General features: G+C 47.5%; 1 protein-coding gene across 4 annotated transcripts in view; it reads left to right on the plus strand.

Annotated features, from left to right (window-relative positions):
* The first annotated feature begins 1,740 nt into the window (after window positions 1-1,740).
* Window positions 1,741-17,685, plus strand: part of MMADHC (metabolism of cobalamin associated D) — a 40,951-nt gene continuing 25,006 nt past the window's right edge. Inside the window, exons 1-4 of one of the 4 annotated variants that reach the window (XM_040358014.1) lie at window positions 1,760-1,846; window positions 7,455-7,497; window positions 10,886-11,030; window positions 13,576-13,793. In XM_040358014.1, the coding sequence (XP_040213948.1) occupies window positions 7,489-7,497; window positions 10,886-11,030; window positions 13,576-13,793 (372 nt within the window). In that variant the 5' untranslated portion in view covers window positions 1,760-1,846; window positions 7,455-7,488. Of the gene's footprint in view, window positions 1,847-7,454; window positions 7,498-10,885; window positions 11,031-13,575; window positions 13,794-17,685 lie in introns of all 4 variants that reach the window. The other 3 variants (XM_040358017.1, XM_040358015.1, XM_040358016.1) reach the window with 3 other exon arrangements.

Consider the following 17,685-nt stretch of genomic DNA (forward strand, 5'->3'; position numbering starts at 1 on the left):
CCAGTGTGCATTGCGGCTAAGTACGCCGTACGGGGCTATTGATTTCGACGTGGACGTAAACGACGTAACTCCCGATTCGCGGACGACTTACGCAAACGACGAAAAAAATTCGAACCTCGCGGCGGGAACGGCGGCCATACTTTAACATTGTTATTCCACCTAATATGGTGGAATAACTTTAGGCCTGTAAAGGCCTTACGGAAACGGCGTAAATCGACTGCAGCGGCCGGGCGTACGTTCGTGAATCGGCGTACAAACTCATTTACATAATCTACGCCGGCCGCAATGGAAGCGCCACCTAGCGGCCATCCGAAAAATTGCAATCTAAGATAGGACGGCGCAAGCCGGCGTATCTTAGATATGTTTAAGCGTATCTCTGTTTGAGCATACGCTTAAACATACGTCGGCGTAGATTCTGAGTTAGGCCGGCTTATCTACTGATAAGCCGGCCTAACTCTTACTGAATCTACCTAATTGTTTTTTCCCCCAAATTTTCACAATTTTGTTTATAGTGTAAAAAAGGAAAAACCGCAGAGGTGATCAAATACCACCAAAAAAAGCTCTATTTGTGGGGGAAAAAGGCCGTCACATGACTGAGCAATTGTCAGTTAAATCGACGCAGTGCTGTATCGCAAACATAGGCCTGGTCATTAAAAGGGTAAATCCTTCCAGGGCTGAATTGGTTAACCACTTGCCGACCAGCCGCCGTCATTATACTGCGGCAGGTTGGCTCTTCTGCACAAACCCCCGTAGATGTATGTTGGTATTTGCACATTAGATAGTTGGCGCTCACGCCGCTGGAGCCTGCCTGCGGGTCCGGCGCACTCGATATCCACCAGCGATCGCAGATCGATGCTATTACCAGTAAAAATAAATAAAAGTCCCTAAATCTAGCCCATAGTTTGTAGGCACAACAACTTTTGCGCAAACCAATTTTAAAATCATCGGCAAGCCTGCTTTTATCACAGGTTTGCTAATCTGACAGAACATTTCTGCTTTTAAAATTTAACTTCAAAACAGTCTGATGGATTTCTAAATACTGTATTTCACTATATAAGGTCAGTTTAGTGGTAACAATTATTGTGAAAGACTCTGGTGGGTGTAAAAAGATGTCCACTTGGTGACTTCAGACTGTTGGCTTGACTGCGGACGAGTGCAGGGTGTACCAAGATGGCCGCGACAGAACGTCACTAAGGTTGCGTTTTCTGATGGGTAGCACCTTACTGATAGAACACCGGAATTCGTACGGTATGGAAGCGTTTAAAAACATGGACTAAGCCCCCATACATCTTTATATTACCCATTTAAAAAAAAACTGCCCCCCTCCCCTTCCTTTCAGTACAAACAACGATTAGCAATGCGAACATGTATTTGGAATTGCCAATAAAGTTTATTTGAATTGATGTTACTGCCAGTGTTATTAGTCCAGGATGTGATGTCAGCGCTCCTCCCCTCTCAGAGATCCATCTACCCAAAGTTATCCAAGACACGGCTGCTATGACAACACTATATCAGAAACCTCCCGCCTCCAACTTCCTGACCAATCAGCGAGTTTAGACTACAGCAGCCATCAGCACGGCTGTCACATTGCACGACAACAGCGTAAGGTCAGAAAGTTCGCCCTCCTCTATTGGCTCACAGGTCTGTGCGTCAACACCACCCGTCCAATCACACCCTGCGCCGCTGAAACTTCCGCATTGTCTGCAAATCAGCGGAGAGGTGATATGAGGGAGAAGGCGGGGCGGTGTCTGACCAATGACAGGATGCCGTTGCGGTAGGCGGCGCCGTTCACGGAAGAGGACGGTAGTGGTATGTGTTTGGGGTCCGGAGAGAGGCGGGAGGAGAGGTACGTGTGTATCTGTGGATGGAGAGATCACGCCATTGTCTGTTATTGGGAGCACGTGGGCTGAGCAGCCCTGGGGAAGGTCACATCCGGGGACTTTGTTTATGAACTGTTCCTTTAAGACAGGGAATGTTTTCATAGCTCTCCAGCCACCTGCTGGACACTACAAGTCACATGATCTGGGAGAACCTGTCATAACAAGGTCACATTTACTAAAACTACAGAAATCTGAACTAGTGCCCATCCCCCTACCCCAGCACTGTGAGGTCTCAGTGTAGTGGGATTAGGAGTAATACTCGCCCTATTTCTCGCCCGGCCAGCTCTACCTCTTCTCTAAGGTGCTCTCCCCTCCTCTGTGTACAATGCAGGGTCCAGAGCCCCGCACTGTATGTGGGGGGCCGGCACCGGAGCAGGCCGAAGGTATGTAATACTGGGATTGATTTACTAAAGGCAAATAGGAAGTTCGCTTAGCAAGAGAATTTTCCCTTTGCTTAGTGAACGAGGTAAAAATTTGAATACCCAATCGCATGCAAAGAAAAATGTGCGTTTAAAAAATTGCATCGGCTGTACTTTTAGCACTTTACAAAGCGATCCTCCGCCCATTGATATTATTGAGCTGACAAAACCGTGCAAACAAACCAAAACCGTGTCGCTCTTCTCTCTCCCCCCCTCCCCGTCCGTGTCGCTCTTCTCTCTCCCCCCCCCTCCCCGTCCGTGTCGCTCTTCTCTCTCCCCCCCCCTCCCCGTCCGTGTCGCTCTTCTCTCTCCCCCCCCCCCCCCCCGTCCGTGTCGCTCTTCTCTCTCCCCCCCCTCCCCGTCCGTGTCGCTCTTCTCTCCCCCCCCCCCCCCCCCCGTCCGTGTCGCTCTTCTCTCTCCCCCCCCCCCCTCCCCGTCCGTGTCGCTCTTCTCCCTCCCCCCCCCCTCCCCGTCCGTGTCGCTCTTCTCTCTCCCCCCCCCCCTCCCCGTCCGTGTCGCTCTTCTCTCTCCCCCCCCCCCCTCCCCGTCCGTGTCGCCCTTCTCTCTCCCCCCCCCCCCCCCGTCCGTGTCGCTCTTCTCTCTCCCCCCCCCCCTCCCCGTCCGTGTCGCTCTTCTCTCTCCCCCCCCCCCCTCCCCGTCCGTGTCGCTCTTCTCTCCCCCCCCCCCCTCCCCGTCCGTGTCGCTCTTCTCTCTCCCCCCCCCCTCCCCGTCCGTGTCGCTCTTCTCTCTCCCCCCCCTCCCCGTCCGTGTCGCTCTTCTCTCTCCCCCCCCCCTCCCCGTCCGTGTCGCTCTTCTCCCTCCCCCCCCCCCTCCCCGTCCGTGTCGCTCTTCTCTCTCCCCCCCCTCCCCGTCCGTGTCGCTCTTCTCTCTCCCCCCCCCCCTCCCCGTCCGTGTCGCTCTTCTCTCTCCCCCCCCCCCTCCCCGTCCGTGTCGCTCTTCTCTCTCCCCCCCCCTCCCCGTCCGTGTCGCTCTTCTCCCCCCCCCCCCCCTCCCCGTCCGTGTCGCTCTTCTCTCTCCCCCCCCCCCTCCCCGTCCGTGTCGCTCTTCTCTCTCCCCCCCCCCTCCCCGTCCGTGTCGCTCTTCTCTCCCCCCCCCCCCTCCCCGTCCGTGTCGCTCTTCTCTCTCCCCCCCCCCCCTCCCCGTCCGTGTCGCTCTTCTCTCTCCCCCCCCCCCCCCCGTCCGTGTCGCTCTTCTCTCCCCCCCCCCGTCCGTGTCGCTCTTCTCTCTCCCCCCCCTCCCCGTCCGTGTCGCTCTTCTCTCTCCCCCCCCCCCCCCCCCTCCCCGTCCGTGTCGCTCTTCTCTCTCCCCCCCCCTCCCCGTCCGTGTCGCTCTTCTCTCTCCCCCCCCCCCTCCCCGTCCGTGTCGCTCTTCTCTCTCCCCCCCCCTCCCCGTCCGTGTCGCTCTTCTCTCCCCCCCCCCCCCTCCCCGTCCGTGTCGCTCTTCTCTCCCCCCCCCTCCCCGTCCGTGTCGCTCTTCTCTCTCCCCCCCCCTCCCCGTCCGTGTCGCTCTTCTCTCTCCCCCCCCCCCCCCCCGCCCGTGTCGCTCTTCTCTCCCCCCCCCCCCCCTCCCCGTCCGTGTCGCTCTTCTCTCTCCCCCCCCCTCCCCGTCCGTGTCGCTCTTCTCTCTCCCCCCCCCTCCCCGTCCGTGTCGCTCTTCTCTCTCCCCGTCCGTGTCGCTCTCCTCTCTCCCCCCCCCCCCCCTCCCCGTCCGTGTCGCTCTCCTCTCTCCCCCCCCCTCCCCGTCCGTGTCGCTCTCCCCCCTCAATTTGTCAGGATGGAGAGCGGAGGTAGGAGCCGCTAAACCCGGCTCCCACCTTTTCCAAATGGACAGAGTCAGTGATCACTGACTCTGTCCATTCATATAACTGAGCATCGTAAACTGTGTTTATGATGCTTCAGTTGATGAATGGAGAGGAGCTTCTCTCCATTCATTTCAGCTGAGGCTGCAGAGAAAGGGACTGGGGAATCTGTGTCCCTAGTCCCTTTCTCTGTCTTAAAGGGGAGATTTCAGAGGTCTTTTAAGACCCCTGATATCTCACCAAAGACCCCCAACAGGGCTGATAAAAAAATAATAAAAAAAATGCAGTAAATATTAAAAAAAAAAAAATATGTAAATAAAAAAAAAAAAAACACACTGACAATTCACCCCCCCCCCCTCCAAAAAAAAAATTGTAAAAAAAAAAAAACGCTACTGTCACATGACATTAAAAAAAAGTATCGGTATTCGGTATCGGCGAGTACTTGAAAAAAAGTATTGGTACTTGTACTCGGTCTCAAAAAAATGGTATCGGGACAACCCTAATATATATATATATAGATAGATATATCCCTCTCTCCCGCCCTCTCTCGCTCTTTGTGTGTGTTTGTATATATATGTGTGTGTGTGTGTGTGTGTGTGTGTGTGTGTGTGTGTATATATATATATATATTATGTTTGGGGGGGGGTTATAAGTAATTTTCTAGTAAAAAAAATACTGATGTAAACACAAATGCCAGAAAGGGTCTTCAAGTGGTTAAAGTAGTGCAGGAACCTTTTTAAAGTTGCTATGACTTTAAGTCTCATATATTTGAACAGCTTCAATTTAAATACACAAACAACAACGTGTCACGCGACCTTGTGTCCAAAGTCGATAGCAAGTGGCACAAGTGTGAATGGAGCCTAAGCCCAGGGCTCGACAAATCCCAGGTCGCCATTGCGACTAGAAATTTCACACTGGCGCCTGGGCTTTGATCATTGACAGGTGCTTCTGCTACAGGGGCGGTTTGCGGGGTCTTGGCCAGGGATGTGATTAGCGATGCCAGCGGGGATGGAGCTGGAAGAGAACGGGACAGCAGCGGCTGACACGACGGGAGGAAACCCGATGTAAAACTGATTGAGAAAAAACGCTGGGGAGGAGATACGCTGAGGCAGATGTCTGAGGTAGGCGGAGCCCCGCCTTTGAAAACACGTGCAATGTGTTTACAACTTTTACGCGGGAAGCGGTGTTCTCTGTCCAGCTGAGCGGCGATAGGTTGCAGCTCCCTCTCGGCGAACTCCCGGCATGTGTCCCGCAGCATGCAGTGTGTATCAGGCAGCTCGGCACTCTGGTAGACCAGGGTTTGACTATTTTGCTTGGAATCTAGGAGCCAGCTAAAAAAAAGTTAGGAGCCAGAAAACGCACCCTGTCCCAAACGAGCTTAAGCGCAGAAGCGAACGCATACGTGAGCAGCGCCCGCATATGTAAACGGTGTTCAAACCACACATGTGAGTTATCGCCGCCATTGGTAGAGCGAGAGCAATAATTCTAGCCCTAGACCTCCTCTGTAACTCAAAACATGCAACCTGTAGATTTTTTCAAACGTCGCCTATGAAGATTTTAAAGGGTAAAAGTTTGTCGGCATTCCACAAGCGGACGCAATTTTTTTTTTTTTTTTTTTCCTGCCCACCTTCCAAGCCAAGTCGCCAGGAGGCTATTTCTAGTCGCCATAGCGACCGGGATTTGTCGAGCCCTGTGGTAGACAGTGTGTAGGCAGCGGGAAGCTGACGTCATCCGAAGCGGCCGTCCTACAGGTGTGTACGGTAAGAGTATAGCAGACATGTACTGTGGGTTGACGGCTGTGTGCCGTGCTTGGTGGCCGCTTCATACAGGTGAGCACGGAGTGAATATGGTGACCTTGTGCTGACCGCCGTACCCCGGCTGATCTCTGTGTTTTATGTCCCCAAAGCTTCCCGCTGCCTGCACACCGTCTACCAGAGCGCCGAGCTGCCTGATACACACTGCATGCTGCGGGACACATGCGGGGAGTTCGCTGAGAGGGAACTCCAACCTATCGCCGCTCAGCTGGACAGAGAACACCGCTTACCGCAGGATCAGGTGTGCTAGAGACCTGCCAATGTCACCCAGTCTTTCCCCCCACTGTGCCCTTTCACCCAGTCACAGGCCAAGTGCTGGTATGCCTATTACCCTGTGTTCTGACATCACCGCAGGCAGGTCACAGTTACGATGACCATCTACATCAGGGGTTGACAAATTTGCTTGGAATCTAGGAGCCAGGTAAAAAAGTTAGGAGCCAGAAAACGCGCCCCGTCCCGACGAGCTTGCGCGCAGAAGCGAACACATACGTGAGCAGCGCCCACATATGTAAACGGTATTCAAACCACACATGTAAGGTATCGCCGCGATTGGTAGAGCGAGAGTAATAATTCTAGCCCTAGACCTCCTCTGTAACTCAAAACATGTAACCTGTAGATTTTTTTAAACGTCGCCTATAAAGATTTTAAAGAGTAAAAGTTTGTCGGCATTCCACGAGCGGACGCAATTTTGAAGCGTGACATGTTGGGTATGAATTTACTCGGCGTAACATTATCTTTCATAATATAAAAAAAAAATGGGGATAACTTTACTGTTGTCTTACTTTTTAATTAAAAAAAGTGTAATTTTTTTCACAAAAAAAAGTGCGCCTGTAAGACCGCTGTGCAAATACGGCGTGACAAAGTATTGCAACGATCGCCATTTTATTCTCTAGGGTGTTAGGATAAAAAATATATATATATAATGTTTGGGGGTTCTAATTAGAGGGAAGAAGATGGCAGTGAAAATAGTGAAAAACAACATTAGAATTGCTGTTTAACTTGTAATGCTTAACTTGTAATACCAACGGCCACCACCAGATGGCGCCAGCTTACACATCTGGTGGTAATAACTTGTAATACCACCAGATGGCGCCAGCTCACAAAAAAAAAAATGTTTTGCCCCCCTTCCAAGCCAAGTCGCCAGGACCCTATTTCTAGTCGCCATGGCGACCTGGCGCCCGGGATTTGTCGAGCCCTGATCTACATACTTCCCCCCCCCCCCCCCCCCCCCCTAAGGCTTAAACTATTAACTCTAATAAAGTGTAGGTGAGTCACCTGCAGTGTTCTGACATAATGTACCCCATACCAGTACATTATGGCTCGTGCTACAGCTACCTAAATACACTATGGAATAGGGCCCTTAGTTGAAAATTGCCCAGTAAGGAAGGCTACTCCAGCTGACTTCCCCATCAGCTGACTTTTGGTTTTGCTTCCCATATGAAATATGCGTGTGAATGAGGGCATAATGTCTGAGGATCGAGGTGTAATTTATTATTAATTTTACCTCTTTTTATTCTTTAAGGTAAAAGAAATTATTCAGGAGAAATCACAATAAAATGGCCTCTGTGAGTAATTTTAATTCTGATATTGCCAATTTAATAATGACGCTCACTTTTGTTGAGATTGGTGAGAATTTGGTATAAATTATATTTCCTTTATAGGAAAATGCCATGATGTACATTTTGTTCCATTGCTGTGTTTGGCGGCACATTTGAAGGTTTTGTTTATATGGGCTTCAGCTTGTAGAAGAGCGCAGTGTATGCACAGATAGATTTTCCTATATAAAGGAAGATCAGACACTTGGGTAATAAATGGTGTGAACCCTGCGGCGCAAAATGTCGGCATGAACAACAACCTAAAACTGTGGCTGCTCCACCAGCAAGGCTTTGCAATGCGTTTGCAGAGCTTTTGACAGATTTTCTTTGCGTCTGCTGGAAGTGATTGACACGTTCCTGTAAGCATCACAGCACGCTGCCATAGATCTTCTAAAGGGGTTGTAAAGGTTCATTTTTTATTCTAAATGGGTTCCTTTAACCACTTAACCCCCGGACCATATTGCTGGTCAAAGACCAGAGCACTTTTTGTAATTCGGCACTGCGTCGCTTTAACTGACAATTGCGCGGTCGTGCGACGTGGCTCCCAAACAAAGTTGGCGTTCTTTTTTTCCCCACAAATAGAGATTTCTTTTGGTGGTATTTGATCACCTCTGCGGTTTTTAGTTTTTGCGCTATAAACAAAAATAGAGCGACAATTTTGAAAAAAAAAAATATTTTTTACTTTTTGCTATAATAAATATCCCCCAAAAATATATAAAAAAACTATTTTTTTACTCAGTTTAGGCCGATACGTATTCTTCTACATATGTTTCGTAAAAAAAAATCGCAGTAAGCGTTTATTGATTAGTTTGCGCAAAAGTTATAGCGTTTACAAAATAGGGGGTATTTTTATGGCATTTTTATTCATATTTTTTTTATTTTTACTAGTAATGGCGGCGGTCAGCGTTTTTTTTTTTTTTTTCGGTACTGCGACATTATGGCGGACACTTTTGACACATTTTTGGGACCATTGGCATTTTTATAGCGATCAGTGCTATAAAAATGCATTGGATTACTATAAAAATGCCACTGGCAGTGAAGGGGTTAACACTAGGGGGCGGGGAAGGGGTTAAATATGTTCCCTGGGTGTGTTCTAACTGGGGGGGGTGGACTGACATGGGGAAATGACTGATCTTCTGTTCATACATTGTATGAACAGAAGATCAGCATCTCTCTCCCTGACAGGACCGGGAGCTGTGCGTTTACTTTTTTACTTGATATACAAGCCATGTCTTGATATAAAAGTAGTGTGATGTCACAACTGAGTATAAAAGAGAAGAGAGGCGCCTCTAAGTGTAGCAATATGTTTACATTTAATGAAGGTACAACATTTAGCAACTCGCATGGTTGATGATTAAAAGAGGCACATCTAAGTATGCAGGGATCCGGGGTAAAGCTGTCCATATAGACCGTCCTCCACACCATGATCGACCTCATCTCTTCCACACTACGCTCCACGGGTGCTTCACGCCTCGTTTTCAGATCACTCTACTGCAGGGTAGTCTTCCTGGTCATGATTGCACACTGACAGCAGTGAGAGCCGGAGGTCTATGTGAACAGCTTACCCCCAGATCCCTGCATACTTAGATGTGCCTCTTTTAACCAGTTAGCAACCGCCCTATAGACGAAATACGTCTACAAGGCGGTTGCTTAATTCTAGGAGGGCGTCAATGTACGTCCTCCTAGAATCGCGCGCCCTGTGGGGCGCGCACACGGGAGTCTCCGTGACCGCCGGGTCCTCCGGACCCGGCTGATCACGGATCACGGTAAATCGCCGCTGATAGCGGCGATTTACCACGTGATCGCTCCGTCCAATGACGGAGCGATCACTAGTAAACAAACCGGCGTCATGTAATGACGCCGGTTCCTCCCTCTCCTCTCTGTACCGAACGGTACAGTGTGAGAGAGGAGAGGGGAGAGAGCGGAAGCAGCAGCAGCTGCTGCTGCTGCTGCGGGCTGGATCTGTGACACATGCAGTCACAGATCCAGCCATCGATCCCTCCCTGTGCAATACTCTGCAATGCCCCCATACTCTGCAATGCCCCCATACTCTGCAATGCCCCCACACTCTGCAATGCCCCCGCACTCTGCAATGCCCCCGCACTCTGCAATGCCCCCGCACTCTGCAATGCCCCCGCACTCTGCAATGCCCCCGCACTCTGCAATGCCCCCGCACTCTGCAATGCCCCCGCACTCTGCAATGCCCCAAAATACTCTGCAATGCCCCAAAATACTCTGCAATGCCCCAAAATACTCTGCAATGCCCGCAATACTCCGCAATACCCTGCAACGTCGTCTATGGGGATTTTTAAGTAGCGAAGTTTGGCGCCATTCCACGAGCGTGTGCAATTTTGAAGGGTGACATGTTGGGTATCTATTTACTCGGCGTAACTTCATCTTTCACATTTATGCAAAAGAATGAAGAAAAAATACTAAATTTGCCAAATTTTATAACAGAAACAAAGAAAAATTATTTTTTTTTACAGAATTTTCAGTCTTTTTTCTTTTATAGCGCAAAAAATAAAAAACCCAACGGTGATTAAATACCACCAAAAGAAAGCTCTATTTGTGTGAAAAAAAGGACGAAAATTTCATTTGGGTACAGTGTTGTATGACTGAGTAATTGTCATTCAAATTGTGAGAGCACCGAAAGCTGAAAATTGGTCTGGTTATTAAGGGGGTTTACGTGCCTAGTGGTCAAGTGGTTAATCATCAACCATGTGAGTTGCTAAATGTTGTACTTTCATTAAAGGTAACCATATTGCTACACTTAGAGGCGCCTCTCTTCTCTTTTATACTGTGGAGCTCCTGCTGGATTTTGCTTCTAGTCCCCTTGTGGAGGCTTCCATTTGTGGATGGACATTTTATGGTTACAATCACATTGCTACAATCTTTTTATATGGACTATAAACTGAAGGACTTATGAATAAATGGTTGTGGAACGAATCATTTGAGTTTCCATTATTTCTTATGAGAAAATTTGCTTTGATATACAAGTGCTTTGTATTACAAGCATGTTTCTGGAATGAATTATGCTCGCAATCCAAGGTTTTACTGTAGTTACATTGATTCAATGTAACTATGCAATCGCACTATTCATTCCCGCTGCTGCCTCCATGTCCCTCCACGCTTGGGCTGCTGTGGCAGTAGTTCCACCAGTGTTAATATACACCATGTGTAGACTTCTTGGACAAGATTTGACGGGTTCACTTGAAGCTGATCACTTCCAAATGTACATCTATTAAAAATGAATTGCCAGTTTTTCTCACACGTTCTAACACTAGATTTTTTTTGATGTATTAAATATACAATAACTATTATATATATTTAATAATAATAATGCCTTGTTGTCTTGCAGGCACTTTGCAGCAGAGCCAGGCTGGTCACCTACCTCCCCGGGTTCTGTTCCCTCATGAGAAGGGTGAGAGGTACCCGTGCTTTTTCTACTGCAGGATCCTCAGGCTCTGATGAACCTTATGTAGCATCTACACCACCTGACATATGTAAGGGGTTGCATTGAAGTGATATTACGGGCTAAGTTGTTTTTCTTTCTTTTTTTGAAAAAATAATAAACATGCCATACTTACCTGCTCTGTGCAGTACTTTTGCCCAAAGCAGCCCCAATCTTCCTCTTCTTGGGTTCCCCGCTGCTGCTCCTGGTCCCTCCTTCTTTCCAAGGAGCTTGCAAAGGGTGCTCCCGAGCCGCAGCTTTTCATGTCTGTCCCTACTCTCCTCTCCCCTTATTGGCTTACTGCCCGCGATTGACAGCAACCTTTATGCTTGGAATGCATAGAAGCATGCATAGAAGCCAGGTCATCTTCTACCCTTTAATACGTGGCGAGACACTGGTTCCGTCGCAATGGCAAAAAGGACTGGAGAGAGAGGACAGCCCTGACGCGTACCCCGGGAGAGGGAGACAGATGACCCCCCAAACTAATGGCAGCGGTTGGCGAATGATAAATAATTTGCAACCATTCGATAAACGCTTAAGGGGAATCCCATCCTCCTCTGAATCTCCCACAGGAAAGGCCCCTCTATGTTGACAGATGTTTTAGACGCAGCTTATCTACCCAGCGGCCTGTCAGGTCACAGTCCCCTGGTGGTCACGCTGCGTACTTCCTTCTCCTGTAGCGCCTCCATTTGGCGTCTCGGTGCTCAATGGATTTCACGACCAGACATTGCTGAGCAGACCCCCTTGGCCTTATGTGGTTACTGGGACTCAAACGCAGGGGCATCCTCTACTGAGATAGTTTGGGATGCCTTCAAGGCATACACCAGAGTCCATTACAACTCAATTAAGGCAGTCAATGTTCAGCAAGCTGCTACCACCATAGCATTGGAGAGAGAGAGATGGGGTTGGCTTCTGACAAATATAGCTGGGATCCCTCTGCCCCTAACTTTGATGCATTACAGGCATCCAAGCGCACTCTACATCTCCATTTAACAGAGATTACTATACTGGAACAATATAATACAAAGCAGAAATTCTTTGAATAGGGGGACAGGAATGGCAGATTGTTGGCAATGGTGTATATATACGTCCCCTTTAAGAAGCGGCATTGTGGACGTGTGCCCGCCGCGAGCTCTGTGACTCTGTCCGCGGGCATACCTGCAATTGTGTCATGGTAAGGAAGAAGGGGGAAATGCTTATGTAAACAAGCATTTCACCAGTCTTCCTAGTGACAGGACCGTGTACACAGCTTCCTGTAATCGGAAGCTGTGATCACTGTTGTGTCACACACAGCCCATTCTCCTACAGTTAGAACACATCCCTAGGTACACTTAACCCCTTCAGCGCCACCTAGTGGTTAACCCCTTCACTGCCAGTGTCATTTTCACAGTAATCGGTGCATTTTTATAGATCTGATCGCTGTAAAAATGACAATGTCCCAAAAATGTATCAAAAGTGTCCGATGTGTCCACCATAATGTTGGAGTCACGATAATCTCTGCCATTACTAGTAAAAAAATATTAATAAAAATGGCATAAAACTATTTTGTAGATGCTATAACTTTGGCGCAAACCGATCAATAATCGCTTATTGCGTTTTTTTTTTTTTACTAAAAATATGTAGGAGAATACGTATGGGCTTAAACTGAGGGAAAAAAAAAATGTTTTTTATATATATTTTGGGGGATATTTATTACAGCAAAAAGTAAAAAATATTGATATTTTTTTTTCAAAATTGTCGCTCTATTTTTGTTTATAGCGCAAAAAATAACCGCAGAGGTGATCAAATACCACCAAAAGAAAGCTCTATTTGTCTGGAAAAAAGGACGCCAATTTTGTTTGGGAGCCACGTCGCGCAATTGTCAGTTGAATCGACGCAGTGCCGAATCGCAAAAAGTGCCCTGGTCTTTGACCAGCAAAATGGTCTGGGGCTTAAGTGGTTAATGATTTTATCAAAGCGGTTGTAAACCCACTCAAAAAAAAAAAAAAAGCATACAATCTCATTATTAATTACTTTAAAAATTTGCCGTACACTGGTCTGGCCGGCGACATCGCTCCCGGGGTGATTTCCGGGTTTCGCTGTGATTGTCCGGAGCCGCGATGACGCAACGTCACCTGAAGCAATGGAACGAACGAGCCGTTGCTTCAGTGCGCATGTGCAGATGACGTCTGCACATGCTGATACAGGAGATATCTCCTAAACTGTGGAGGTTTAGGAGCTATTTCCAGTACCTACAGGTAAGCCTTATAGGCTTACCTGTAGTAAAAAGTGAATTGTAAGGGTTTACAACCACTTTTGGCTGCGTTCATTTTGTATGTACCTGAATTTCAGTTTCAATCCCCTCCACTCAGACTGGCAGGGAAGCCTTCAGTGTCAGATTCACTAATTAAGCTGACATGTGGAGCGGTGGGGGATGGGTGCCTGGGTGGTGTCCTCTTCCTGTCTGCTGAGTAGATTCCAGTACTGAATGGCTGGAAATACAAATCGTTAGGCAGGTAAAAGAGCTCTTCTGTGTGTTTCCTCTGTGGACTTTGATGTTTGCCTGTATGGAGTTGATCCTGTGATTGCATACGACTTTTCTTGTGTTCTCTCCCCAGTTCCCAGGACAGTATGGCCAGATGAGGTTATGGGACCCTTTGGCCCCCAGGATCAGCGCTTTCAACTCCCTGGTAATATTGGATTTGATGATCATGTGAATGGAATGAACGCACAGAGGAAAGTCCTCGCGCCAAGAAACTTACCCGACCTCCTATCTGAGCCGGTTGCCAGTGAGAGACACGAGTTTGTCATGGCGCAGTTTGTCAATGAGTTCCAGGTAAGTCATGATACCCGGCAAACCATGTACAGTATAATGATATATATGATGGGTAGTGTATGTGTCTCTTATTGTGTCTGGTCAAATCATGCAAGCAAGATTTCCCGCTGTCCTGAGAGCTTTGTTGTGGTTCTGATTGTTCTTTATTTATTGCAGGCATTTATAAGGTGCAGTCAATTTACGCAGCGCTTTTACATACCGGGGCTTGGCCAATTTTCTTTTAATCTAGAAGCCAGCTAAAAAAGTTTGGAGACCGTTGTGGTGTTTTTTTTTTTTTTTAAATAAAATATTTAATTTGGGAGTCAGGCGGTTGTCTCATTCGGTTGCGGTGCTGCTGTGTGGGACGGCTTTCTCACTGTGTGGTTTTGGGAAAACGTGTCCCTGTGGGGATTAGGTGTGTGTGTGTGTGTGTGTGTGTGTGTGTGTGTGTGTGTGTGTGTTGCGGTTGTGTGGGCTGCACTTTTCTCACCCCCCTGCTTGTCCCAAGTGCGATGCGCGGGGAGGGGGTTGTTCCACGACATGTGCGAATCGGCTGGTGCCGCGGAGTCTTTCCACACAGACTGCGCAGAGAGTTTGCAGGGGTGTTGGTGTGTGGGGAGGAAAGGGGAAAACTTTTTGGCTCTGGCGGTAAGAGGCAGAGCTGTTTTTCTTTTTTTTGGGGGGGGGGGGGGGGGGGTTGGAACTGAGTTGGCTGCCCAGCATTGCAGCATTTCCAGGGTGTCAGGCGGTGGGGGTTGCTTGCACCCGTTTCCAGCAGTGGGTGGGCTGGCAGGGGACGGGACGTGGTTTCTGCTCGCCATGGCAACCTGGCGCATGGGATTTGTCAAGCCCTGTCTTTTACATTCACATCAGTTCCTGCACTCAAGGAGCCAAACTTAAGGTCCCTAAGGTAGGCCAAAGATGATTTCCTGCAAGCATGGGTTGCAGAAAAGAAAATTGCTTGTATTTCTCCATCAACACAGTGGAGCCGTCTATTCTGGGGAGAACAGGGAATATACAGGGAGTGCAGAATTATTAGGCAAATGAGTATTTTGACCACATCATCCTCTTTATGCATGTTGTCTTACTCCAAGCTGTATAGGCTCGAAAGCCTACTACCAATTAAGCATATTAGGTGATGTGCATCTCTGTAATGAGAAGGTGTGTGGTCTAATGACATCAACACCCTATATCAGGTGTGCATAATTATTAGTCAACTTCCTTTCCTTTGGCAAAATGGGTCAAAAGAAGGACTTGACAGGCTCAGAAAAGTCAAAAATAGTGAGATATCTTGCAGAGGGATGCAGCACTCTTAAAATTGCAAAGCTTCTGAAGCGTGATCATCGAACAATCAAGCATTTCATTCAAAATAGTCAACAGGGTCGCAAGAAGCGTGTGGAAAAACCAAGGCGCAAAATAACTGCCCATGAACTGAGAAAAGTCAAGCGTGCAGCTGCCAAGATGCCACTTGCCACCAGTTTGGCCATATTTCAGAGCTGCAACATCACTGGAGTGCCCAAAAGCACAAGGTGTGCAATACTCAGAGACATGGCCAAGGTAAGAAAGGCTGAAAGACGACCACCACTGAACAAGACACACAAGCTGAAACGTCAAGACTGGGCCAATAAATATCTCAAGACTGATTTTTCTAAGGTTTTATGGACTGATGAATTGAGAGTGAGTCTTGATGGGCCAGATGGATGGGCCCGTGGCTGGATTGGTAAAGGGCAGAGAGCTCCAGTCCGACTCAGACGCCAGCAAGGTGGAGGTGGAGTACTGGTTTGGGCTGGTATCATCAACGATGAGCTTGTGGGGCCTTTTCGGGTTGAGGATGGAGTCAAGTTCAACTCCCAGTCCTACTGCCAGTTTCTGGAAGACACCTTCTTCAAGCAGTGGTACAGGAAGAAGTCTGCATCCTTCAAGAAAAACATGATTTTCATGCAGGACAATGCTCCATCACACGCGTCCAAGTACTCCACAGCGTGGCTGGCAAGAAAGGGTATAAAAGAAGAAAAGCTAATGACATGGCCTCCTTGTTCACCTCATCTGAACCCCCATTGAGAACCTGTGGTCCATCATCAAATGTGAGATTTACAAGGAGGGAAAACAGTACACCTCTCTGAACAGTGTCTGGGAGGCTGTGGTTGCTGCTGCACGCAATGTTGATGGTGAACAGATCAAAACACTGACAGAATCCATGGATGGCAGGCTTTTGAGTGTCCTTGCAAAGAAAGGTGGCTATATTGGTCACTGATTTGTTTTTGTTTTGTTTTTGAATGTCAGAAATGTATATTTGTGAATGTTGAGATGTTATATTGGTTTCACTGGTAAAAATAAATAATTGAAATGGGTATATATATATTTTTTTGTTAAGTTGCCTAATAATTATGCACAGTAATAGTCACCTGCACACACAGATATCCCCCTAAAATAGCTAAAACTAAAAACAAACTAAAAACTACTTCCAAAAATATTCAGCTTTGATATTAATGAGTTTTTTGGGTTCATTGAGAACATGGTTGTTGTTCAATAATAAAATTAATCCTCAAAAATACAACTTGCCTAATAATTCTGCACTCCCTGTAGCTAGCTGCTGGTAATATTCTCATCCTAAAAATCTGACATGCTGGCTTTACCCAAATCAATTGATGGATCGACTTTGGTTCAATCCGCCTGCTCGTAGATGGTTTGAATCTCGGCCAGGATTCGAGCCATCTATGACCAGCATAAAGGAGAAGTACAGCCAAAGCTTTTTTGGCCATACTATGGATTACAGGAGTGTATGTTCGTTCTGCGCTCCTGTTTTCAGCCAAGAGCGGGCTGAAGCGTCGGCTGGCATCGCAGAGCCAGTCCAAGCTCTGCAAAGATCCCGACCGTATGGTCGGGATCCACCTAGAATCCTAGACCTCAGCCTCTCAGCAATCCGCTAAGAGTCTAAGCCAGCCCCCTCCACAGCCCAGTGCTCCAGTGCTGGCTCTCTGCTCAGAGCGGAGGGAGAAAACGGAGCGATTGCTGTCTTTGATCACTTTGTTTTTTGTGCAGAGCCTGCAGGGGAGAGATACAGCATCGGATTGATGCTGCATCCACCTAGGTGTGTAAATGAACAGCTTCCTCCATCCACACAAGCGAACTGAATGGAGAAATCCTTCCAGCTGACATTGTATTCTGCCAGAATATACTGATCAGGGCACCCTACTTGAAATATAGGGAGGAGCGGAGGGGGGGTGGATGGGGTTTGGGGAGAGAAGGATTTTTTTTTTGTGTGTGTTTGGTTGGGGGGAGGTTATCACAGAGAAGAAGGGTAGAGGTTAAAGAGGAAAAGAGAAGTCACATTGATTTAATGAAGCATAAAGGAGATAGGAAAATACAAGATTGTAGTTGTTTTTTTTTTTTTTTTTATTGATATAAGCAGATGGTATAAAATGTGAAAATGTGTAATGTGAAATCTATGGAAAAATAAAGAATTTAGAAAAAAGAATATACTGATCGGCAGCTGCAACCTATTGACTGCAGCCGCTCATTGAAAAATGTTTTTCAACCGGAAGTTCGACTAGATCGGCTTCTGTTGAGAAGTAAGCCACCACACATGGATCAAAATTCGGCCCCTCTAATGAACCGGTTGAATTTTGATCCATCTACTAGCTGAAGCATGTCATTTTAGGACCGGAAGTCTGTTACTGGCAGGATCACCATCTGAAAATAAACGGCCTGGAAAGAAATCTAAGGCAGCCAGCATAAATAAGGTTTTATAAGCTACAATATCTCATCTGGTTCTCATCTCATTGTGTGACTGATTTTAATCCACAATCATTTTCCAGCTTCCAATGAACAAACAAGGTTTAATTTCAGCTGATTTTTTTTTTTTGCCAATAGAATTGCCAAGTAATTAAAGCATATCAAAAACTAAATGTAA

The sequence above is a fragment of the Rana temporaria genome, chromosome 6 (assembly GCF_905171775.1).
Source record: "Rana temporaria chromosome 6, aRanTem1.1, whole genome shotgun sequence".
NCBI classification, from domain to species: domain Eukaryota; kingdom Metazoa; phylum Chordata; class Amphibia; order Anura; family Ranidae; genus Rana; species Rana temporaria.